Source organism: Phasianus colchicus, chromosome 8 (assembly GCF_987193195.1).
Source record: "Phasianus colchicus chromosome 8, bPhaCol1.hap1.1, whole genome shotgun sequence".
Taxonomy (NCBI): domain Eukaryota; kingdom Metazoa; phylum Chordata; class Aves; order Galliformes; family Phasianidae; genus Phasianus; species Phasianus colchicus.
This window is the reverse complement of record NC_143443.1, coordinates 35,966,543-35,989,558: the sequence shown is the minus strand read 5'-3', so window position 1 is coordinate 35,989,558 and position 23,016 is coordinate 35,966,543. Positions and strand designations below refer to the sequence as shown.

Sequence of the window (23,016 nt, the reverse complement as noted above, 5' to 3'; positions counted from 1 at the left end):
AAGGCAATTGGTAAAATTGCCTGACTTTCTAAAATTGGTGACTCTGCTGGTGACACTGGGGTGACACTGGGGTGACATTGGGCTAGGATGATGTGGGGGGGTGATGCTGAGGGGTGATGTTGGAATATCATGGGGGGACATCAGGGAGTGATGTTGGAGTGATATTGTTGGGGGGAATGTAGTGGAAACCCTAAGGTGTGGCTTGAAACAATAATTGAGAAGGGACAAACCAGAGGAGCTCAGGTGCACGAAACGCACCTGAGTGATGAAAGGGGTGGATCCTGGCTCCACCCCCTCCCAGGCCTCATTTAAGTGTTGTCAGCAGGAATGAGCAGCTTTTGCTGGAGGTCCCTGCTTGCTTGAGATCTTCTAAAGTTAAGCAGATTTTGTTCCTTGTTTTTGTGTTTATAGCTGCCGTGTTTAAGCAAGTCCTCACTTATTGCAACCTAGTACTTACTTTTTTGCTATTGTTGTTGCATTTTCCATCATGTTGTAGCATTACAGGAGATAATTATTGGTGGGGGTGATGTTGGGGTTTTTTTGAGTAGTATTGTTGGAGTGAAGCTGGGAGGTTACATTCCGATAAGACTAGGATGGTGTTGGAGTTTCACTGGGGGGTGACATAAGGGAGTGATATTGGGGTTACACTGTTGGGGTGACACTGGTGGGGGCACACTGGTGTGACACTGGGGTGAAACTGGGTTGAGGTTGTGCAGTGATGTTGTAGGGTGATGTTAGAGTATCTCTGGGGGATGAGACGAAGGAGTGACGTTGTTGGGGGGGTGACATTATTGAGGTGATGCTGGGAGGGAAGTGAGGGAGGAATCAGGAAATGACGTTGGGGTGATGTTGTTAGGGTGACAAGGGAGAGACGTTGGGTGGTGATGTTGGGGTATCACTTGGGGTAACATCAAGGAGTGACATTGTTGGGGTGACATTACTAGGAAGGATATTGGGCTATCCCTACCCTAAGAGGGGTTTCAACAGGGAGTGATGCTGCGGTGATGTTTGGAAGTGATACTGGGGAGTGCTGGTGGGGTGTGGCTGGGATTGACATCAGGAAGTGAAGCTGGGGGGGTGACACTGGAGTGAAATTGGGATGATACAGGGATGATATTAAGGGGTGACACTGGGGGTGATGTTGGGGTATCACTGGAGGAAGTGATGTTGGGTTGATGTCGGGGAATGAAGTTGTGGGTTGATGTTGGGATATTACTAGGGTTTAACATCAAGGAGTGATGTTTTGGGGGGATGTGGGGGTGACGCTGGGGTGATGTTAAGAGTGACGTTGGGGGAGACATTACTGGGGTGAAATTGTTGGGGTGACACTGGGTTTATTTTGGGGAATGACATTGAGAGGTAATGAGTATGACTGGAGGTGACATCAGGGGGTGATACTGGGGGAACGTTGTTGGGGTGATACAAGGAATGACACTGGGGTGGCACTGCTGTGACAGTGGGGTGATATTAGGGAGTAATGTTGGGGGGATGAGGTTGGGTTATTGCTGGGGGGGGGTTCAACAGGGGGGTGACACTGGGGTGATGTTGTAGTATTACTGGGGGCTAACATTGGGGATACTGGAGAATGTTTCTGGAGTGTCATTCTAGTGACAAGGGTGATGTTGGGGCTTTTCTGGAGGGAGTGACATCAGGGAGTGAATGCTGGGTGGTGATGTTGTTGGGGTGTTACGTTGGGGATCTAAAGGCCCCTAACTGAAGAATGATCCTGGAATTGAATAAGGTATTTTGGCAGTTTTAAGGGAGTTGATATTTGTGGCTGTGGCTGCAAATGTTTTGTGGAGAGTGCTATCCTTGGTATTTGGTCTTGTTCTTGCAAAGACTTGTTTCCCAAGTTGATGTTCCACTTGGGCTCTGTATCACACGCTGGCCGCATGGGTACAGCATGCAAGCGGAACAAACCCTACAGACCCTGGGGAGAATGAAAGCAGGAGAAAGCACGGAAGTGCACTTTGAAGTGGGGGATGCCGTGCTGGTGCTGCCAATCGAATCTACCGCTGGCATGTTCCTTCTCTCTCCTCTTCGGTGACTTGCCATCTCTCAAGGGTCAGATAGTAATAGCACACCTGCTTAGGGAGATTCTGCTTCCCACTTAATGGAATTATCTAACATTTCAGAGAGTGACACTGGAGGAAGTGACACTGTGGTTGTGGTTGAGTGATGTTGGGATATCAATAGGGTTGACATCAGCAAGTAGCACTGGGGTGACATCATTGGGGGTGATGTTGGAGTACCACTGGGATTTAACATGAATGACTGATGGTGGGGTGAGAGCGTTGGGGTGACACTGGGGGATGACAATGTTGGAGTGACACTGAGGGTTGATAGTGTGGTGATGTTGGAGGGTGACATTGTTGGGTTGATGCTGGTGGGTGATGTTGGGATGACAGAGGGGTGATATTAAGGAATTACGCTGGGGGAGTGATGCTGGAGCATCCTTGGGGGGTGACATTGGGGTGTTGGGGCTGATGTTTGGGGTGAAATAGGTAGGGTTTGGGAGTAGAGTTTGGGGGAAAATAGTAACGATTTGGGGCTGATACTTGGGATGAAATAATGAGGTTTTGGGAGCTCAATTTGGGGTGAATTAGCAAGGACTTGAACCTGGAGTTTGGCGTGAAATACTGATGGCTTGGGGCTGGAGTATGAGGTGAAATGGGCTTTGGAGCCTATTCGTATGGCAGTTTTCAATGTAAAAAACATGTTCTTTACAGTTTCCTTGCAGGAAGAGGATAAAGAAACTCTGCTTTCATGCAGGAGGGGATACAATATACCTTCAGCAGACTCCCACTATTGCTCAAGCCACCTCACTGAACTTTGACAGAAAGTTTCACTGCCTTAGAATGTGAAATTGTATCCATGTGTAGATATTTTAATTGCAGGCACAAACCTTGGAAAGGTGGGGGAAGTGGCAGCAGCACTAGATGACTCAGAAATTGAGATTCCACCTGCAAACTGTCAGGGACTAAGTAAAGAAGTAAAATTTTAATGCAGCAAAGACCAGCAAAATTGTGCAGACTTGACTGAACCAAAGTGAAGATATGTGAACTAGTGTGAACAGAAGTGAAGCCGTGCAAAATTTTACAAAACCATGTGAACTTCATGGAACCTCAGTGAAGACCAGTGATCCTGTAAAGTCTTCAGTGAACCAGGGCGGACTTCTGCAAAGCCCAGTGAAGACCCACAAACCTGTACAAAGATAACATGAATTTGCACAGACAATACAAGTAAACCAAGTGAAAACCCACAAAATTGGGCATCCTTCGGTTTATTTGGGTTTGGAATTCTGGCAATGCAACCCAACTGGATAAGTCCCTTGTAGACTGGTAGTATTTTCTTCACAAATAATGAAATCTGAATCAGTAGGACATTGTTCATGCCCTATTACCTGACTCTTACCTTCTCCTCCCCTGGTTTCTCATTGCCTGAGTACTTCAGGTTCACAAAAGATGAAAATTAAGAAAAAAAGAAAGAAAATAAAATAAGGGGAAAAGAAAAAGAAAAAAGGGAAAAGGAAAGAGTAAAAAAAAGATGTAGAAAAAGAAATAGAAAAAGAATAATAAGAGGAAATAGAAAAGGAAATAATTAGAATTATAAAAAGAAAAATTATTAGAAAAAAAAAAGAATTAGAACAGGAATAGGAAAAAGACAAAATAATTGGAATTAGGAAAATAAATAGAAAACGAATTGGAAATAAACTAGAAGAAGAATTGGGAAAGGTTGTGGAAAAAACTGGAATTAGGAAAAAAAGAACTGAAATTAGAATTACAAAAAGATAAAGGAAAAGAAAACTAATTAAGGAAAACAATTAAGAATTAGAAAAAGATAAAAAGTAAAAGAATGAAAAAGAATTAGAAAGAGTAAGAAATAGAAAAGTAACAAGAAAAAGGAAAAGGGAATTCTAATTATAAAAATTATTAGAAATAGAAACAGAAAAAGAAAATAGAATTAGAAAATGAAAGAGAAAAATAATTAGAAAAAGAAAAATGAAGAAGAATTAGGATTAGAATTGGAAAAAGAAAAAAAATGGAAAAAGAATTGGAAAAAAATAGAATTAGAAAATGAAAAAAGAGTGAAAAAATAAAAAAAACCATTGGAAAACGAGTGAGAAAAACTCTAGAAAAAGATAAAAATAGAACTATGAAAAATAAAAGAATAAAAAAAGAAAAGAATTAGAAAAAATAGAATTAGAGAGAAAAACAAGAATATGGAAAAGAAAATGAAAAGAAAAGGAATTGGACAAAAAAGAACTGAGAAAATAAATGGAAAATAAAATAGATGAAGAATTGGAAACAGAACTGGAAATGGAATCAAAACTGAAAAAAGAATTGGAAAATGAAAAAGAAGAGAAAGGAAACAAAAGCACTAGAGCAAGAGAAAGAATATGAAAAGGAATTAGAAAAAGAAAAACGAATGGATAAAGAAAAAGAATTAGAATGATAATTGGAAAAAGAACTGCAAAAACTGAAAATGCAAAAAGAAAAACCTGGAAACAAAAATAATTAGAAAAAGATTGAGAAAAATAAAATGAATTAGAAAAAGGAAAAATATAAAGAAAAAAATAGAAAAATATCAAGAATTACAATGAGAAGTAGAAAAAGATTTAGAATCAGAAAAAGAAAAGAAACTGATTCAGGAAAAGGACAGAAAACATCGAAAACAAATTTTAAAAAAGAATCAGAAAAGAATTAGAAAATGTAAAAGAAAAAAACTGAAATAGAGAAAATGAAAAGGATGTGGATTGGGGAAAAGATTTGGAATGGGGAAAAGAAAAAGAACTACAATTAGAAAAAGAGTTCGAGCTGGAAAAAAAATGAAATAGAAAAAAGAAAAAAAAGAGTTGGAAAAAGAATTAGAGAAAGAAAAAAACAAGGAGTAGAATAAGAATTAGAAAAAGAATTAGAGAAGTCATTAGAAAAGGAGAAAAGAAAATGAAGTATTAGAAAAAAAACAAAGTATTATAAAAAGAAAACGAAGAATTAAAGTTAGAATGAGAAGTGGTAAAATGAAACGAAAAGGAATTGGAAAAAGAAAAACAATGAAAAAAAGGAAATTTAGAAAAAAAAACTAGACAAATAATTAGAATTAGACAAAGAAATAGGAAAAAAATGGAAAATTATCCAGAAAAAGAGAACGCAAGAACTATAATTAGAAAAAGAACTGGGATTCAAAAAAGAAAAAAAGGAAATAGAAAAAGGAAAAAGACTTGCAACAGGAAAAAGAAATAGGAAAAGAATTAGAAAAAAAAAATAGAAAAACAAAATAGATTAGAAACAGGAAAGAAAAAACAGATTTAGAGAAAAAGAGAGATTTAATAAAAGGAATGGAAAAATAATTGGTAAAGGAAAAAGAAATGGAATGAGAATTGGAATGGGAATTGTAATATGATGAAGAAAAAAATATGGAAAGGAATATGACAAAGAAAAGGAACATAATGAAGAAGAAGAAAGAAAATTGGAAACGGAAACAGAATTGGAAACAGAATTAGCAAAAGAAAGAATTAGAGGAATAGAAAAAGAATTCAAAACAAAAAAGAATTGGAAAAAGACTTGAGAAAAAAATTAGAAAGAAAAATAAAAGGAAGTAGAAAAGGATATAAAAGAATTAGAAAATGAAAAGGAGAAAAAAGAAAAAGGTAAAAAGGAAAAGAAAGGGAAAAAACAAATTAGAAAATTATTCAGAAACAGCAATGAAAAAAATACAAGGAACTGGAAAAGGAATCAGAGAAAAGGAAAGCATTACAATTAGAAAGCGAATTAGAAAATGAAAATAAATTAGAAAAAGGGGGGGAATTAAAAAAAAAATACACGAAAGAGAACTGGAAAAGAAGAAGTTAACTCTAGAAACCCCAAGTCATACACGGCCCTCACTGGAAGCCTGTTTTGGAGCCTACCTCTTCTTTTTGCATCTCACTTGGTCAAAGCAGAGCAGTCAGCATTTGGGTCGCTGTAGCTCCAATGAGGCACAGATTGACAACATGAAACACTAGAAAAGAGAAACAAGAAACACTGCATAACGGCAAGAAATGATATTAAACCCAAAAAGAAAAGAACAAACCCATGTTTGGTAGGAGTGGCAGAAGCCGCAGATATCCCATTGGTAACTGGGAGCCTAAGCCAGCTACTGTGGACGTGATGAGTGTTGGTCAAGCTAGAGTTGAACTCCATCAGGGTACGTTTGGACTTTGTGAGCCCTAGAAGACAAGGAGAGAGAAGGAACCAGGCGGCGGATGTGAGAGGCAGTGCCAGTGGAGCATCCCTTCAAGGGACACTTCTCCTGTCTCACCCAGGACAGCTTCTCTCCTGTTTTTTTTTTCTTCTCAGGGTCTGCATGCTTTGTTTTGTTGGCACACCGCATCTGCCTGGCCAGAGAGAGATATGGAGACCAAGTGGAACACTTGCTTGTAAGTATATGGTGGGGAAGATGGTGTAAAATAAGAACATCTGGTGAACACAAAGTGAGCACGAGGGACAACCAATGCCATGAATATAGAACCTCTACAAGCATGGGAGTGGCCTCAGGGGTCAACATAGCTAGTCGGACAAAATAAGGAGTGCATCTTGGCACCCATCTATGGCTCTGGTTTCCTGCTGTAACCACCAAGAGCCTCAGTACTGTCCTCACACGGCTCAGAGGGCCACAGTTCTCCAATGCTACCTGTTGAACACAAGACAAGATCTTCTAATAAGGATGAAGGAATCACCCCTTCGAAGCATGTGGGCATGTCTAATACTGCAACCCAAAGAGATCAGGAAGGGCAATAGCATCTGGAGTCTCCAGTCCTGGAAGGAGAAAAGAAACCTCCACATGAGATACTAAACAACACGGGTTAGTAAGACTTAGGTGTCATTCTAGAAACCACAAGTCATACACAGCACTCACCCGAAGCCTGTTTTGGAGCCTACCTCTTCTTTTTGCATCTCACTTGGTCAGTGCATAGTAGTCTGTGTTTGGGTCATTGTAGCTCCAATGAGGAGTCAATTAACAGCCTGGAAAACAAAGGAAAGGAAGAGAAACACTCCATAATGGCAAGAAATGATACTGAACCCAAAAAGAAAAGAACAAACCCATGCTATTTGGGAGAGACAGAAGAGCTATTAGTACTGACAAACAACACAAGATGGGAGCAGAAACAACAACATAAAATACTCACGTTATTAGTTCTAATGCAGAAACAACATTCCATTCCTACATAAGTACACAAACACTGTGTAACTGCACAAAATGACCATGACCACTTTTGAGGAGCATGCTGCTCCATGAGAGCTCATGCAGTGGGAGAATGAGGAAAGGCTGAATCCAGGTCCATGATCTCTTTTGGTACCATGTGGGGTAGCTTCTGGAGACTGCAGGACTCTGGCATGACAAGCAGCCCACAGGCAGGAACAGGATAGCATCAAGATCTGCTAGCGAGGAAGAAAAGTAAATCCCTGAATCTTCTTTCTCCACAAGCATTTGGGATTCTTTCTTCTTTGCAGGAAAAAAAAAACCAACTCCATTGTGATTCAGTCCCAGCACAATTATTAGGTATATGGTATGTACCAAAACATTGCATATTGTTAGGACAAAAGCTGTGGCATAGTTAGTGAGAGGATCACAAGTAAAATTAACTAGATGTCACCAAGATTAAAATTCTCTTTGAAATTTGTTTGCATTGTCCCAAATCACCTTTCAAAATTCAGTGGGTAAAGCATTTCTTTTACCTTCCACAACTTAGAGCTAGGGAGACATTATTTGAATTATGGCAAGTGCATCTACAATTAACTGGTGGACTTTTTATATTAGTTCTTTCCCACTGAGATAATACACTAGATAATAACTGCTGATTTGTTCCCAGTGCTGATAGGGAAAACTGCAGGGGTGTAGCAATGCACATAGATCACTTGTTAATCTGACACCCTAGTTTTATTCTTTATCCTGCATCTCTCCGGAGTTGGGGGCAATCGGCCAGTGCTATCCTGGCCCCATTCATTTCCTGAATGCATTTAATCACTGTGTTTAACCATGGTTGAAAGGGTTAAGCCTCTGTTAGAATTAGAATTCAGTCCCATATGCCCAGTACAGCAAATATGGGCATGGCCCCATGAGCAGCCAGTGACTGTGATAAGGTCATCATAAGCAATTACAAAAATTAAACTGAAGAAGATTCCTGTCCAAAACAGTGACTAATGATACCATGGGGATCCCAGAGAAAGGAACAGAGCGAGAAGGGAACATGTGAGGCACAGAAATAGGATCAGCATTCATTAGCATTTGGAAAACAAGAGAGAACTTCCCGGTTCCAAAGGAACCAAGGTTAGAGGAAGCATAACTGGAAAAGAAAACAAAACAAACATGAAACTTCCTGGTCCCAAGTGAAGCAAAGTTAGAAGGTAGGTGAAATCCAGATAGCTAATTATGTACATTTCCTCCTGATCATCTTGAGCCTTTCAGATGTATTTGTTAAGAGTCTCCCTGAGGGTTAAAGGGACAGGACCAGTGTGGGGCAAATCAATCAACACTAGTTGTCCTGGGGAGTAATCATCCCAATAATCAGCTCTTTGAGTAAGGGACCACAGGGCACAGTGGTTGCCAGTGGTGGTCCCCAGTAACCCTCTGATTCCTTTTCAATCAACAGGATCTGATCTCCCACTGTTAGTGGCACTTTCCACACATACTGATTTCCTAGGTGTGTAACCAAAATCCTTCCTTTATTTGGCTAGTTCTGTAGCAGAATAGGGAGACCTTCTCGATACAAACATCAGAATACCCACTTTCAGTCTCTTCATATGCATGCCCAGTTTCTATCAGAAGGCAGAGAAGGATCACCAGGTTTTCTGATTTGTCTTTGTAATTAATTCCTGCAAGGACTGAATAATTTGGGTTTCTGCCGTGTGCTGTTCATTGTGGATCTCTACGGCAGCAGTAAGAGCAGCTCCTGGAACTGCACAAGTGATTGATTTTCCCTTTTCCTCCACCATACGAGTTTGCTTGTGGAGGGAATCTATATGATCCACAACTCCCTCTAAGTTGGGCCAATTATTCTGTGCCCAATTCATCTCCATGGGGGAGAATTTGGCACCATGCTTTACTAAGAGGTCAAGGAGCGGATTCCTGCCCTCATTCCTTTTTTTTCTTAATTTCCTTTTTTTTTTTTTTTTTTAAATGATCATGACTCAAAATGAGGAGCAATCTCTTTGGGGGGGCAAACACATACTATCAAAGTCTCAACAATTTACTCCTTACACCCCCAAAGTGTACACACATACTCTCTTCTACCCATAGGACACTTGCTGCTACCACCTGGACACATTCAGGCCAACCTCGAGATACGGGGTCTAGTACTTTGGACAAATATGCAATAGGCTTTCTCTAAGATATTTATAAGCATTGTTGGAAATAGCCAAATAATTTTCCAGGACAGTATCTCTTATCTTTATATCTATTTTTATTTGTAATGGCGGGCCTCCTGCAAGCAGGAGAGCGCAGAGAAAACAGTGTTACATCTTTTATCCCCTACTGCCCGACCCTTATCTCTGTCTTCTCTGGCTCTTCATTGGCTGAGTACTGCAGGTTCACACTCTTTCGCAACGCTTCACTAATCGTACCAATACCAAATAAACACAAATCCTTACCACCCAACCACAAATATCTTAATTGGTCGACTGCCTTCTAACAACTGCTTTCTTAACAAACATCTGGTCGTAACTTTTGGATGTCTGCTTTACAACATAGACATAACCTCTTAACTGCTTCATTACCCCCCAGCATTTGTGCCCTTTGCACTGGGTCATTGTTCAGGTCATCCGTCTGTCCTTGCTTAGAGATAAGCTTAAAAGGAGGACAGAGGGCAGTATCTTGGAGCCTGCCTACGGCATCCTAACGTTCCCACAGAGTGGGACAGTTCTGCTTTGTGTAAAGGCCCCGACTACTTGAGAGTTTGTTGAATGGACTTCACTTCTGCTGGCCTAATGAACAACCTTACAGTACGTTTCCCAGGTCAGAATACTATCTCTCGGTGCTGCCCGGACAGCTCCAGCTGCCGCCGCGCTGTCCTGCGGGGCGGCCCAGGCGGCAGGAGCGGCGCACTGCGAGGAGAGCCGCGCCTCCGACAGCCGGCTCCCAACGCTCGCTCCCGCGCACGGTGGCTCGGCCAACGGCAGCCGGCGGAGCTACCGCAGACCAAGGAGACCCCGGGGGCGGGGCCGCAGCGTGATGACGACAGGTCTGCACGGCCAGCTCCTAGGTCGGAAGCCAGGAATGGACACGGCAGGAGGAGAGAGGCGTTAGGGAGCAGCCGAGGCTTCGAAATGCAGCAAAAAGCCCTGAAAAGCATCACAAAGCCACAGCCAGGAAGCTCGGGATTATCACGAGCAGCATCCAGGATGCTAAACATCATTTGCTACCATACCAGATGGTAGCTGAGCTCTCGCTGCAGACGTGCCAAAGCCAGACAGAACGGGAACAAACCCAGAGCTCTGCTGCGCGCACACCACAGCCATCGCGTTGCAAGCTGGCGTGCCTTGCTCTTCGTTGCATTCGTCCCAGTCTCTGTGAATGAAGACTCGGAAGGCAGTCAAGGCGTTGATTGAGCACGAGCGTGCTTTTATTATTATGTAAAAGACAGGAGGGCGTGAGAGGTCCAGGGTAAAGATGGGACTCATCCTCTCTTGTCACGGAGAGAGTGGCTCAGAGCTCTCAGTGCTGCTGCCCGGTGCCTGGGGCTGGAGGCCTGATTCTAAGTCCCCCTCCAAGAGGCTCGGCTTCTCCTCAGCGACGCTGACCTGCTCCTGCGTGGAGGTGCTGCTGTCGGGGCACTCGGACTGTGCTTGGGCTGGGCTGCACTGCAAAGGCACTGGGTCACAGTCCAGGCTGGTGACTGTGGTGTCCAGCAGGCTCAGGTCAGCATCTTCAGCACAGCCGGGAGAAATGAGGGCGTGAACTTGGATGAGCTCCTTCTCTCCATCGCTGTTGCTATGTGGAAGCCTGTCATCTGAACCACAGTGACTCGTGCTTCCTAAGAGCCCTCCATCGATGGAAGCACACAGCGCACCATCGCTACTTGCCCCGGCTCTTCTGGGTAGACAAGGGCTCGATTCACCTAGGAAGGATACACAGGGGTTAGTGTCAAACTTTCACAAGCTGAATTATGAAAGTGGCTCTTGATCAGGGGTGATCTGAAGATGCTAGGTATAGGTTGGAACGCTAGGAGGAGATACAAGTCCACTTGTATTGCATGAATTCTATGTCGCTGAAAAGCAAGGCTTTGAAAGCTGGATTCGCACCCTTACCTGCCAGCACCACGACTTCCGTCTCTGAGGGCTCCCTGGGACTGCGCTGCAGTCGGCGTTTGGCCACAGAGGATGGTTTCCGCAGGCTGAAGCAGGAACGCCAACTGCCAGCTGGTGATTCCTTCATCTTGCTGGGTGGACGTTGTCTGGAGAGAGAAAACAGTGACTGGTGTGAGTCGTGCGTGGTGCGGGGTGAGGGAAGAGCTGCACTGAGCTCTTGCCAACAGTTGCTTGTTCCTGGCACCGCCTGGTTTCTGCTGAAGCACAGCTTAGAAACTCGCTCTCTTTCAAGCAGTTGAGGATGGTTCCACTCCTATAGCTCAGCCCTGAAGTCTTGCTGGCTAAATTCCCCTCAACTGTGTCAAGCAAGATGCAGAGCACATGAGCAAAGGCTCCGCGGCTGTACAGGACAGCATCTAAGGGATGGCTCTTCTGGAGCCGGCAGGCGTAACTGCTTTCTGAGGAACCGTGCAGCCATAAAGGAAATTCAAAAGCACCTCTGACTCTGACATCAACACCTCGTCGGCCCCATCTCACCGCCAAGTTTAGTTTCTAGTGCCAGCAAGTCTGACCAACAGCTCTGCTTAGAGGAGAACCGGAACTGGTTTCAGGCATGTGGCCCCGACAGCTGGAAAACCCCAACGTTTCAAGGTAGAGCCAGCTCAGGCCAGGGTAGACGTCAGCATGGCTTTATACATCTCGTGACTGCGTGCCCAGCAAGGAAGGAATGGCAGCCTCGTGTGGCTAAACCGAATATGTTAGTTGAATCTCAGAGTCCAAAGGGAGCAGAGATTCACTGCAACAATTCACTTCAGGCACCGTTACTTTAATTTAGCTTCCACATGTTTTGGCGCAAGAAATAATGGGGGAAAAAAAAACAACAACACAACCCACCCAAACAATGATGACGGTTGCTGGAAAACAAAGTCCTCTTTACCTTTCAGATGGAAAGTTGATGATTGTGTGGAATTTCCCCTGTACAGCTGTGGGGCCTTCTTCCACTTCTATGTCCCTGCTCTGTGTCACAACGGAAGAGCTGCTGTGGCCTCGCCTCTGAGCCTGTGCCTCCTCCAGGGTGAGCAGCTTTGTGGCAGGAGAAGACACCCACGCAGACTTGGGCCCTGAGAGAGAACCGTGCCCTGTAAGGGAAAGCCACAGGTAAGAGCGAGGATCACAAAGCAGCACCACAGCCATCACAGTTCTGGGGGAGATGCTATAGTTTTCTCAGACCTGCTTATCTGAGCCACTAGAAGAAGAGGAGGTCAGAATAAGCATGTGGTCAGAGGTATGTTTAAGGCAGAGGACAGAGTCATAATTAATAAGAGCAGCTCACTGTATCGAAATGGGCAAAGAAAAACCCTAGAAAGCGGGGGCAGGGAACTCAGAAAGCTTCACTGCCACGCTTTCATCAAGCTTCACCTGCATGCAAAACATCGTAACGACAGTGACGGTTTTTTTCTCATTGTAAAGTTTGGACTTGGACATTCTCAGCATCCAGCAACAGGATGCCAGATTCTAATCTAAGCCCAGAAGTCTGCTGTCCCCTCGATAGAACAAGTGTATTTCAAAGATCTTGGAGAAGGCCTGGATTTGATCAAGGTGTCTGATCAAGATAAAGCTCATGGAGGAAGACACTCACCTGCTCCATCTGCCATGTCTGATCCGGATTTGGAGCAGAAGAGGACATCTGCGTGGTTGATGATGAATTCCACCACAGCCGACTGCGTCTGCAGTTCCATGCAGGCGGCTCTTCCGCTGGCGCAGGCAGACTCGTTCTGCTGTGATCTGTAGAAAAGGCAGATTTTAGCAGTCATTTATCCAAGATCCAAGTTTCCCCAAGTCTGGATTGTTGCAGCCAAAAGCTGTCAAATTGGGCTCCGGAGGCTTCCGCGGTGATGCCGCTGAAGAAATTCTCCTGGATGGTCAAGGACACACCAGTCCCATCTAAACAAGAGGGCAGAAATTGTCATCTAGAAATTGTGCCCGTGCGGTTGGAGAACAGCCCAGGCTCTTGCTCTGCCGTCAGCCACTTACTACAGTGTACAGGAGAAGAGCACATTCGACGGAGAAAAAGGTAGATTGCATTTTTTGCCGGAGAACAGATCCAAGCAGTGTGTTGAAATGGAGAAAGAAGTTGACCTTAAGAGGTTTGGAGCCCACACAATCGCTAAGTTCTTAGCGTGCATGTTTGTCACGGAACAGTTCCCGGCTAGATGAGCCAAGTGTCTTATCAGGTATTCCAGTGTCCTGGAAAATCAGAGAGGCAAATATTCAGCACCAATGAGCACGCGGTGCTGCGGTTCACAGAGCAAGCCTCAGTGCATGTTATTGCTACTGTCACTGAAGATGAAGTAGATCCAACTTGACTAAGTGCCACACTGTGGCACCAAGCCCCAGCACAGCACAGCTGCAGCCACCAGCTGCACCAACTGTGCCCCCGTGCCCAGGAACCGACCCAATAAATTAACCCCGTGTAGCCTTAAACTGCTTCAACATACGCAGGCATCATGTTGCCAGCATGAGACAAGCCTGGAATCACACCACTGCCCTCTGAAGTGCAGCATGGCTGAGCTCAACAGAGTGAGGGCAGCACTGACCTGTAGTGAGGAGCGGGCAGCTGCTGGATGACGTCCTGCATTCTGACCAGCTGCTCCTCATCTGTAGCGGCACCAACAGCCTCCTGGAATAGTGCAGAAAGGGACTGAGACACAAATCAGGCTAGATACCTGCCACAGGGTCGGGAACTATGGGGACAGCGTGCTGTTGGTCTGCGCCGAGACAGATTTTACGCCTTCCAGGAGGCATCTGGGGAACATAGCGGCACGCAGCTGGTGCCATCAAGGCCAAGGAGTCCAAGCAGCGGGCCGGTTTACAGCCTGATTGCGCAGCTCAGCTCCTCAAGCTTCAAGTGCACTTTGCTATCAATCCCACTCCCATTCTATAAATACTTGGGGAATAGAAAAACAAAACAAAAGAAAAAACAAAAAACATGAATTCTCTCAAGCTTTGTGAATATGGAAATAACCGCCTCCTGGGACCACTGAAAATGGCATCCATATGATGCATGATGTGGCAAAGACATACGAGTAAACCCCACGGGGCTAACAGAAAAAGGGCCTCAGAGCTGGGGCACTGCTGCAGCCATCTCCCAAGAGGCCCAGGGAAGAGGTAAAGGAAAGACGTTGCCTTGTGCTTACCGAGAACTTGTCATACAGCTGGTCGGTCAGCAGAGGGTTCGGGAGCTCCCTGAAGTACATTTTGCAGACGGAGCTCACGCTGTGAGTGTCGCGGATGGTTAGCTCAGGAATCTGCTCAGACTCAAATTCTTGGCTGGAGAGAAGGACACAAAAACGGGCGGGGGGGTTGAGAAAGAGGAAAACAAGTCAAAAGCCACACCAAATATAATCAAGCATTGGAAGGGCTTCCCGATTAACAGGAGAAAATGAACACGCAGTCACCAGCACCACACGAGCCATGCTGGATGAGATGTTTCCAAAAGGAGACCTTTTCGTTTTGCTAAGGCATTTCCCGTGACTCTGACAACTGGCTGCCTAGTCTACAATCCTAAGCCAGGAGCCCGGAGCAGCAAGGAGGAGTGTGGGCTGCTCCAAAGGGCTCTGCAAACAGGAGGAAACGGGAATGAGAGCTGGCAGCGGTGACACCGCAGTCCCCCACAGCCTTCCAGTGCTCCGAAGGACAGAAGGAGAACTTCCTGCTCCAGCAAGTCTGCTGAACGCCCCGTGTTCCTATCAAACAGTGACAAGCCTGGCGCACCACTGCTGAGCGCACGCTGCCTGCACAGAGCTGCCCCACGGCGCAGGCCTCTGAGCACCCACAACAGGGCACGCGCCCCTACTGACCGCTGTGTCAGTCGCAGCACTCTTGCCGCAGTCTCTGGATGTTGGACGCGACGCCGGACAGCCGGTATATCCCTTGCACTACGCCGTGCTGCTCAATGAACTCGGCGCAGCTCTGGAGGACCTGGGGGACTAAAGAACACGTGCCAGCGGTTACTTGAGCTCCTCATTCAAGTACTGGTTCAGGCTGTGCTCCTGTCAAATCTCATCCACTAAGCCCAGCCAGGCTACTGCTTAGTTCTTCCTTACAGAAGAAAGCTGTCCAAGACGAGGAAACTGGACAGACGTGTTCCTTGCATTCAAGAAGTGTAAGGACCTAGGAATCAGCCTGGAGAAAGTAATTCTGGGGAAGCCGGAGACACTGCAAGTCCCACCACAGCTCCCATGGGAATGAAAGGAGGTGGGAAATCTCATGTCCAGGAGAGCAGGGAAACTGATGCAGGACACTCTCCTTGGCCAAAAGGCTTCCCTTCTTTTCAGGCTAGCGTGGGATTGGCTTACAGGCTTTGGTTTAAGCAAATACAAACGTGCTTGTCTCTTAAGAGCATTAGCCTCAGTTTATCTTTCAGCCATCAACTTCCATTACACGTTTCTCCACCGGTACCAACCTGCCCCTTTGCTAGATATGACCTCCCTTTCATCTTTAGATGCCCAACAGAGGAAGATCTCAGGAACGGGCTGTCCCTTACCATCGCGACCAGAGTGGAGAAGATGCTCTCCCAGGTCACAGCCAAACACCCTTTCCTTCTCCACCTCCCGCTCTTTCGGTTTCTTTGGGCGGGCCTTCACCAAGGAACGAAGGAAGGTGACGAGCTTGCCGCGTTTCTTTGGCACTGCACAACAGGAAGAAACCAGTTCATTTCAGGTTTGGCTCAGTTGGACAAGGCCGAGCATAACACATTCTACAGAGCACGTCAAAACGGGAAGAACATTAACAAGTACATAGAAAAACAGATTTTCTCCCATCCCTGCAGGAGGAGCCAAAGGCCAGGTTGGATGGGGCCCTGGGCAGTGGGGTCTAGTCTCACATTAGATGTGGAGGTTGGTTGGCAGCCCAGCCTGAGGCAGGGGGGTTGGAACTTGATGATCCTTGAGCTCCCTTCCATCCCAAGCCATACTAGGAGGATTCTATGATTTCCCCAAGTCCACTCATAAACACGGAAGGATCGGGCCAAATCTCTGCGCGTTCCGATGGAGTTTAATGCACTCCTCTTGCTTGGCTTGCTCAACTTGAGGATTAAGGATCCTCTTGAAAAGTCACGTTCTGATCAAGCATATCACTAGCACAACCAGGCCTCTAGCTGTCCACCAGGGACACTGGCTGTTCTCAACCTCGTACTGACTCGCAGAAGAACTGCCTTTGCCCTCCTTCATTCTCATTGCCTACAAAACACCAGCCATATGCCCCATGATATGCCTGAAGGATCATCAGCACAGACTATAACACGGGATGGATAAAGGAGGTATTAAACACAGAACACACCCAAAAAGAGACGCCATTTTGCTTCCCTGCACCATCAAATGTAACATCTGTACCTGGCTTTGGCACTGAACTGAGGAGAGACTCCGGAATTTTTCCATTGATGAGCTCCACGCACTCACTTGGGAAAAATCCAACCTGTAACAAGAAAAAAAAGAGAGGTGCAATACTGAAGGCAGCATTTCTCAGGCCTGAACTGTTCAACCAAAAGCCACCTAACATTTTCCTCGGAACGTGCTTGCCTGACGCTCCGTAAGACTATCCAACAAAAAGTGGCCTGCATAAAAGTAATAATTATTCAACATTTGCAGCCAAAAGACCTACAAAACAAATAATTGCTTCTGTAGAAGATGTAGAAGAAGAAAGTTCTTGCTGACTGAGATGCAGCTGCAATAATCCCCAGCTCCGAGCTACCCAGCGTTCTGCAGCCAGCAGCAGCAACAAGCACGCGGAGGGTCTGTTAGCCTACCTCAGCTGACAGGCAGTAACTTCCTAAAAGACACTAACTTCACGTTCTGCATGGGTGCAAGCAAAATACTCTGAGACACTGAAACACTGTCTTAGCTGCTGCATTTCCAAAGGTGGGGTTCAGTGGCCGTGACCTGATGCATATTGTGAAGGCTCTTGCTTCTAAGTGAATTGAGGAGACAGTTTCCTACAAAGACCATCTCTGACACCGACACAGGGAAAATGTTTACATCCATGAGCCATCCTGTGCAGGCAGCGCAGCTCTTAGCCGAGATTCCCGACCTGACCGAAGTTGCTCTCTCAAGTCTGAAGCTTGTGCCTACCTGAAAGCCATGCTTGCCTCTCCACCAGGGGGTCAGCTCCTTTGGTGGCATATCAGTAACGCACACGATGTCTCCCACCTGCAAAAGGCTGCAACCTCACCAAACATTCTGAAGGTATCTGAGAATATTCCTGATGCGTTCACACCTTATACTCTCCTGTACATGACAACTAGGAACGCCCTTAACTGCTTACCTCAAAGGAGAGTTCATCCAGTGCCTGGGCAACGTATCTCTTAAGAACATGGGCAGCAGCAACAGCTGGAACATTTACAGGAGACTCCTCGTGGATCAGCAGGGGCTTCCCATTGTTCTCAGTCTGAAACAGAGAGCACAGGCCATGGTGAGGAGCTGAGGACAAACGAGGACAATTTCAGAGCAAGGAGCACATCTGCAGAGAAAGATCCTTATCATGAGTGCTTAACAAGAAACTGCAAGTCTAATAACAGCTGTTTCTCTTCCTGGTGTGCAGCAGTATGGCCAGGCAATGTAAAGATGCGTCTCTCTCTACCCAGACTAAGAGGACAAACACCCCAACCGAGAGGACTCCTGGAGTTTTATAAACTTGCCACGCTTGCAGTACTGTCTTGCCAAAGAGGAGCGTAAGAGTCTGCTTGCTTCCTGTAACCTATTGCTTGGAGACCTCAGCCATGGACTGGACACAGGAGCTGGTCCACTGACCCAATCCTTGGCTCACTACAAGTGCCTGCTTCCCTTAACTTACTGAATATGAGAACTTGGTCTTTGGGTGACAAAATCCAAGCAGGATGGGGAAAAAGCTTCTGCATGTTTATAACGCTCTATCTGATTCTGTCGGTACTATAACGTCCACGGCCATCTAGATGCTCGTAGCAAGGACATGAAGCTTTTCAGGCAGCTTTTCAGTGACACCGATAGAGCTGGAAGGATTCTCCCTCTCTTGAAAAGCAGGAGAGCTCATCTGCAGCTCACTCTGCCGGCTCAAGTCAGCAGAACAAAGACCAATCAGAGCTTCATACTCTACCTCCATTTGTGCCAGGTCAGGCCCACAGCTGATCTCGCTGCACGCGATGCCCATCACAGCAGGCACGACAAGCTGGAACTGAAAAGAAACACACTTCTATTTTCTCTGTTCACACACCACGGTATGGAGAGACTCCTTCAGAACTACCCTCAGTTACCCACTGGCATAGGCAGGTGTTCTAGAAACAACCACTTTGTTCAGTCAATTCAAACGAGACAGCCTATTACGCAGCAGTTTACCAAGTCGCTATCCCTCTGCTAGCAGATGGGGACTCCGGCACAAAGCAGCAGATGCGCTTGCTCAGAGCACTCCGACATCACAGTAGCAGGGCAGTGAGAGGAGTCACTGCTGGGGGTGGATCTGCTCCCTAGCGCCCGGCTCCCACCAGTTCACCTCCAGCGCCGGCCGCAGCCTTCCACACGGATTTCCTCTGCTTGCATCTCTGCTGTGCTCCCCACAGCTGTCGTGCGCACACGCAGCCGAAGCACGCATACTCATGGTCACGTTGTGCAGCCCTGCACAAACCGGGACTAGGACTCCTTGCCTAAGGGATTGGTTTCCTAAAGACTAGCTGGTCACAGCATCACAGACAGCATCCTTCTGAGGGCTGAGCTGGAGGGAAAGTGGAATAACTCTACACGTGACCAGTGTCCTGTCAAGGCTGGATGAGGCTGTGTTCCTAAACACGGTGCGACGCAGGCTGCAAAACCACATGGGGGGGGACAACGTGTGGCACATACCAGGCAAGAGATCAGAACAAGTTCCTTGAAGCCGCAGCCGTTTCTTGTCACTTTGCTCTGTTCTTCCGCGAGCAAAAGCTGCATCAAAGGAGAAGGCAGAGGGCGGGGAGAGGAGAGAGAAAGAGCTGATCAGTGAGCTTGCACAATTTAACAAAGAAGACAAGGAAAAAGCCCTGAGACAAATGCCACCTCTATGCTTTGGAATGTAGCTACTGAGTGAAAATTATGTCTGATGGTCAAGAGTAAGCAGCATGACACTACCAGCTCCGCCAGCCAGCAGCTTTCAACACCTCACTGTCCACCTGTCTATCTCACACTGTCTCAGCTTACCTACAAGATGCTGCACAAGACGGTGTGAAAACGAAGGTACTCAGTCGATGCACAAGTGCAACAAGCTAGCTACTCAGTCAGAGCTCAAGCGCTCCAATGAAGGGACGCAGCAGGCACTGCTCCTCCCCTCATTCTAGCTGCTTATGACATCACTAAGGGCCACCAGGCTGCTCCACCATGACAGACAAGGTGGGGAAGCAAGACCACGTCACAAGACCAGAAGATTCCAACACTCCAACATTCTAGAATCAGAGGGCGGTTGGAATTCTACCTCAGCCAAATCCTGGAGAAGCTGGCATGGGGTCATCATCACCAAAGCGCAGGACCCGGCGCTTGCTCTTGTTGAGCCTCGTACAACCGGCCTCAGGCCATCCTTCTGCAGGGCCTTCCTACCCTCGGGCAGATGGACACTTCCTCCCAGCAGCATACCTTGCAGTGCAGGGCCTACATAAAATCCACACTAGAGTCCTTTGTTTCATTCAAGAGCACGTTACAGCACGTATCTATTTCACTGTAAGGAAATCAAGGAAGAGACGGGAGAAACACAGAACTGCTACGAGACTGCCACATACATTTCTTTCCCAAGTGGATTTTTGCCTTTTTGCTTCCAGGATGACCTCATTTTGTTCTCCCCTTCTTGTGGGGAAGCTGCCTCCAGTTCCTGAGGTTCAGGAGACAGCATGAAACACGACACTAAGAGAAACGCTTGTCGTGGGCGAGGGGTGGCTGTGCTTTGCCAGGCATACGGCGGGGCAGTAAGTGCCACACGGCAGCCCCAAGCCAAGCCCTGCATTCAGTCACTGTGGCCACAGCTGGTGCATCGCTGCCAGAACGTATCCCAGGATACAGGTGGACGCAGGCACTCCTGCTCCTTCTGCAAAGCCATCCTCTGCAGAGCCCATTAGGTGCTGCTCAGTGCTATGCCAACCAGGCTCCCGTTTACTGCAGCCCTGGGATAAACACGCGTGTACTCTTCTGTGCAGCAGTGAGCTCCAGGAAATAGCATGGCACATTGTTGATGAAACGCTGCTTCGTTGCTTGGAGAGCACGCAGCATGCCGCTTTGACAGGCACAGCAGTGCTGCGACGTCCAAGCTGGGCACCAAAACCTCTCCAGCATCCCTGGCCAACGCTGCCAGGGAAATGCAACACCTGCATCCCTATCTGGCTTACGGCACACACACTGGGGGGCTGCCTTAGTCTCAGGTGGGAGGGATTTTTCTTCAGAGTATCTGGTATGATGCTATGTTTGGGTTCTAGGACAAAAATCACACCGAGAACACCCTGATCTTTATAGTTTCTGACAAGCAAACTTGCACAGAGCCAAGGCCATTCTCAGCAAAGCTCTCAACAAGGAGCTGGGAGGGAACTGAATTAAGACAGCTAACGTAAACTGGCCAAAGGGATATTCCATACTATATGCCATCAAGTGGAAGGAGTTTTGAAGGGGATGAGAGTACATCTCACTCTCTTTTATTGCTTGGCGGCTAACTGGACAGTGGTTGGCGGGTGGTGAGCCATTGCTTGTACATCACTTGCAATACATTCATATATATATTCAGAACTACTTTTATCTCAAAAACATGAGTTTTACTTCTCTTTTTCCACCCAACACTCTCCCCCATCCCACGGGGAACAGGGGAGTGGGCAAAGGACTGCGTGGTGCTGAGCCACCCACCGGCTTCAACCACAACAGGGCCGCGGGGCAATGGGAGCAAGCACAGAAATAAAACACAGAAACTCGCTGTTCCTTGGGCTCGTGGCTGCCACAAAGCTCGTGTTTTAGTGATGCAGAGTACTGTATCTCCAGCTATTGTGTGTCTTGTTAACCACAAGCTCAGCTATGAGCTGTCACCACAAGCAAAAGATAAACGTAAACAAAGGCTTATATCCACACGTACCAATCTGGGTGTGAGCAATAAAAGCCCATTGGGCCATGGACAAGGCAGGCAGCACATAGGCAGGAAACAGGAAGGAGTTGAACTCCAGCTCTCCTACACAAAAGAAAGGGAGAGCACCACGGGAGGAGTTACGACACAGCTTCAGAGCTTACAGAGCCCTGAGATTTCCAAAGAACGGTGCCAGGGTAACTCTCACCATTCCCACGCAGGGGTCTTCCCAGACACTTCAGCTGCTGACTTCCACTTCCTCTGTCATGTGTAGAAAGTCCAGGTGACAAATGCTCATTTCGTCTGGGTAACGCTTCCATGGTCATGACTGAAAAAAAAAAAAAAAAAAAGCAGCATGCAACCCCATAAAATGTACCTTTCTGCTCTTTCTGTCAGCACGACATCTAAGATGAGCATTACACGTCCCTGCTACTGATTGAAAATTCATCCAAGCCTATGTTCCACACAGCTTCATCTCAGTGCCAAAAAGAAACACGTAAACAGATGTTCAGAGGATTCTTTGTGCAGATAAAAGTGCAGGGTGCATATGTATTCTCTTCAGTAATAAATATTAGTTCAGAATCCAAAGGTAACTTTTCAAGAAGCAGTATGAAAGAAAGGTCAGTCAAAAGGAAATACGTCATTTTCATCTATTTTCATCTAAAAAATCCTTGCTAAACCTCTTCCCATCAAAAAGAAAGCATGCTGGGCATTCTTAGCAGCAGCTCAGAGGACATCTTGCACCACAAAATGCAGCACATGCTTTTTGCTCACAGGCCCCTCATGTCTCTAATTTGTGTCAGATTCACTCAAAATGACCACGTGGACCAGAACAGCCATTTGGTTCTGCTGAGGTAGGAACCCACTGCTGGGATGTCCCACAGTCCCGTTTCCCCGCTACTTCCAGCCCTGGGGGGAAAAGGAAGAGCAACTGACTTCACCTACCCAGACTTCTGCATGGTCTCACATCACACAGAGAAGCATGGTGGACAGCTCTGGTGGCTGAAGAAATCAAGGTTGCCTCTAAGATCCTGCTTTAAATCCACATGACTTACTGCCCATAAGATGTGAAAGACAACGTTAAGGTCCATCCAATCCCTGTGGATGTGGCTGCCTGCAAAGACAACAGTTGCCTGCTCTTCAGCAGGGTGATGCTCACCCAGCAAAGCACTCACCAGCACGTGTCTTTCATAGAAACATAGAATTAGCAAGCTTGGAAAAGATCTCCAAGATCATCCGGTCCAACCATCCACCTTCCACCAACATTTCCCACTAAGCCACGTCCCTCACGACAACATCTAATGTTTCTTGAACACCTGCAGGGATGGTAACTCTATCACCTGTCTGGGCAGCCCGTTCCAGCGTCTGACCAGTCCTGTGGAGAAGTTTTTCTTAACATCCAACCTCAATCTCCCCTCATGCAACTTCAGGCCACTCCCTCCAGTCCTATTATCACTTACACAGGAGAGGAGGACAATGCCCACCTCAACATAACCTCTCTTCAGCTAGTTGTAGAGAGTGAGGAGGTCTTCCCTGCGCCTCCTCTTCTCCAGACTAAATAATCACAGTTCCCTCAGCCGCTCCCCATAAGACTTGTGCTCTAGATGCCCTGCAGCTTCACTGCTCTTCTCTGGACACATTTAAG

The 23,016-nt window shown here is 46.5% G+C and overlaps 2 protein-coding genes and 1 long non-coding RNA gene across 8 annotated transcripts; all 3 read right to left on the bottom strand.

Annotated features, from left to right (window-relative positions):
* Window positions 1-2,985: 2,985 nt before the first annotated feature.
* LOC149917150 (uncharacterized) lies at window positions 2,986-6,066 on the bottom strand. The gene is made up of 2 exons (XR_016468915.1): window positions 5,909-6,066; window positions 2,986-3,204 (listed from the first exon to the last, which is right to left on the bottom strand). It is a non-coding gene; the product is annotated as an uncharacterized LOC149917150 (long non-coding RNA).
* Window positions 6,067-10,493: 4,427 nt separating this feature from the next.
* LOC149917149 (rho GTPase-activating protein 32-like) lies at window positions 10,494-14,714 on the bottom strand. Of its 2 annotated transcripts, XM_090145725.1 has the most exons (7): window positions 14,483-14,714; window positions 13,883-13,965; window positions 13,425-13,532; window positions 12,925-13,070; window positions 12,223-12,424; window positions 11,286-11,431; window positions 10,494-11,095 (listed from the first exon to the last, which is right to left on the bottom strand). In XM_090145725.1, the coding sequence occupies exons 1-7, from the start codon at window positions 14,540-14,542 to the stop codon at window positions 10,668-10,670; spliced, it is 1,173 nt and encodes a 390-aa protein (XP_090001851.1). In that variant the 5' UTR covers window positions 14,543-14,714; the 3' UTR covers window positions 10,494-10,667. The 2 variants fall into 2 exon arrangements, with proteins under 2 accessions (XP_090001851.1, XP_090001852.1); XM_090145726.1 differs by lacking the exons at window positions 13,883-13,965; window positions 14,483-14,714 and having other exon boundaries at window positions 12,925-13,229; window positions 13,320-13,515.
* Window positions 14,565-22,361, bottom strand: LOC149917148 (rho GTPase-activating protein 32-like). 5 transcript variants are annotated; one of them, XM_090145728.1, is made up of 11 exons: window positions 22,317-22,361; window positions 21,580-21,699; window positions 21,384-21,476; window positions 19,154-19,231; window positions 18,414-18,491; window positions 17,607-17,729; window positions 17,414-17,491; window positions 16,679-16,760; window positions 15,832-15,975; window positions 15,146-15,274; window positions 14,565-14,615 (listed from the first exon to the last, which is right to left on the bottom strand). In XM_090145728.1, the coding sequence occupies exons 2-10, from the start codon at window positions 21,580-21,582 to the stop codon at window positions 15,153-15,155; spliced, it is 801 nt and encodes a 266-aa protein (XP_090001854.1). In that variant the 5' UTR covers window positions 21,583-21,699; window positions 22,317-22,361; the 3' UTR covers window positions 14,565-14,615; window positions 15,146-15,152. The 5 variants fall into 5 exon arrangements, with proteins under 5 accessions (XP_090001854.1, XP_090001856.1, XP_090001857.1 ...); XM_090145727.1 differs by lacking the exon at window positions 14,565-14,615 and having other exon boundaries at window positions 14,771-15,274; XM_090145730.1 differs by lacking the exons at window positions 14,565-14,615; window positions 21,384-21,476 and having other exon boundaries at window positions 14,770-15,274.
* Between the last annotated feature and the right edge of the window lie 655 nt (window positions 22,362-23,016).

Coding starts and splice junctions, on each gene's coding strand:
- LOC149917149 (XM_090145725.1), bottom strand. CDS start 14,542: ATGTACTTCAGGGAGCTCCCGAACCCTCTGCTGACCGACCAGCTGTAT. Junction 13,533..13,882: donor CTGCCCGCTCCTCACTACAG/GTCAGTGCTGCC, acceptor CTGATTTTCCAG/GACACTGGAATACCTGATAA. Junction 12,425..12,924: donor AGACATGGCAGATGGAGCAG/GTGAGTGTCTTC, acceptor TTTCCCTTACAG/GGCACGGTTCTCTCTCAGGG.
- LOC149917148 (XM_090145728.1), bottom strand. Junction 18,492..19,153: donor TTGTTCTGATCTCTTGCCTG/GTATGTGCCACA, acceptor GTTTCTTTTCAG/TTCCAGCTTGTCGTGCCTGC. Junction 15,976..16,678: donor CAGTTCAGTGCCAAAGCCAG/GTACAGATGTTA, acceptor CCTGTTGTGCAG/TGCCAAAGAAACGCGGCAAG.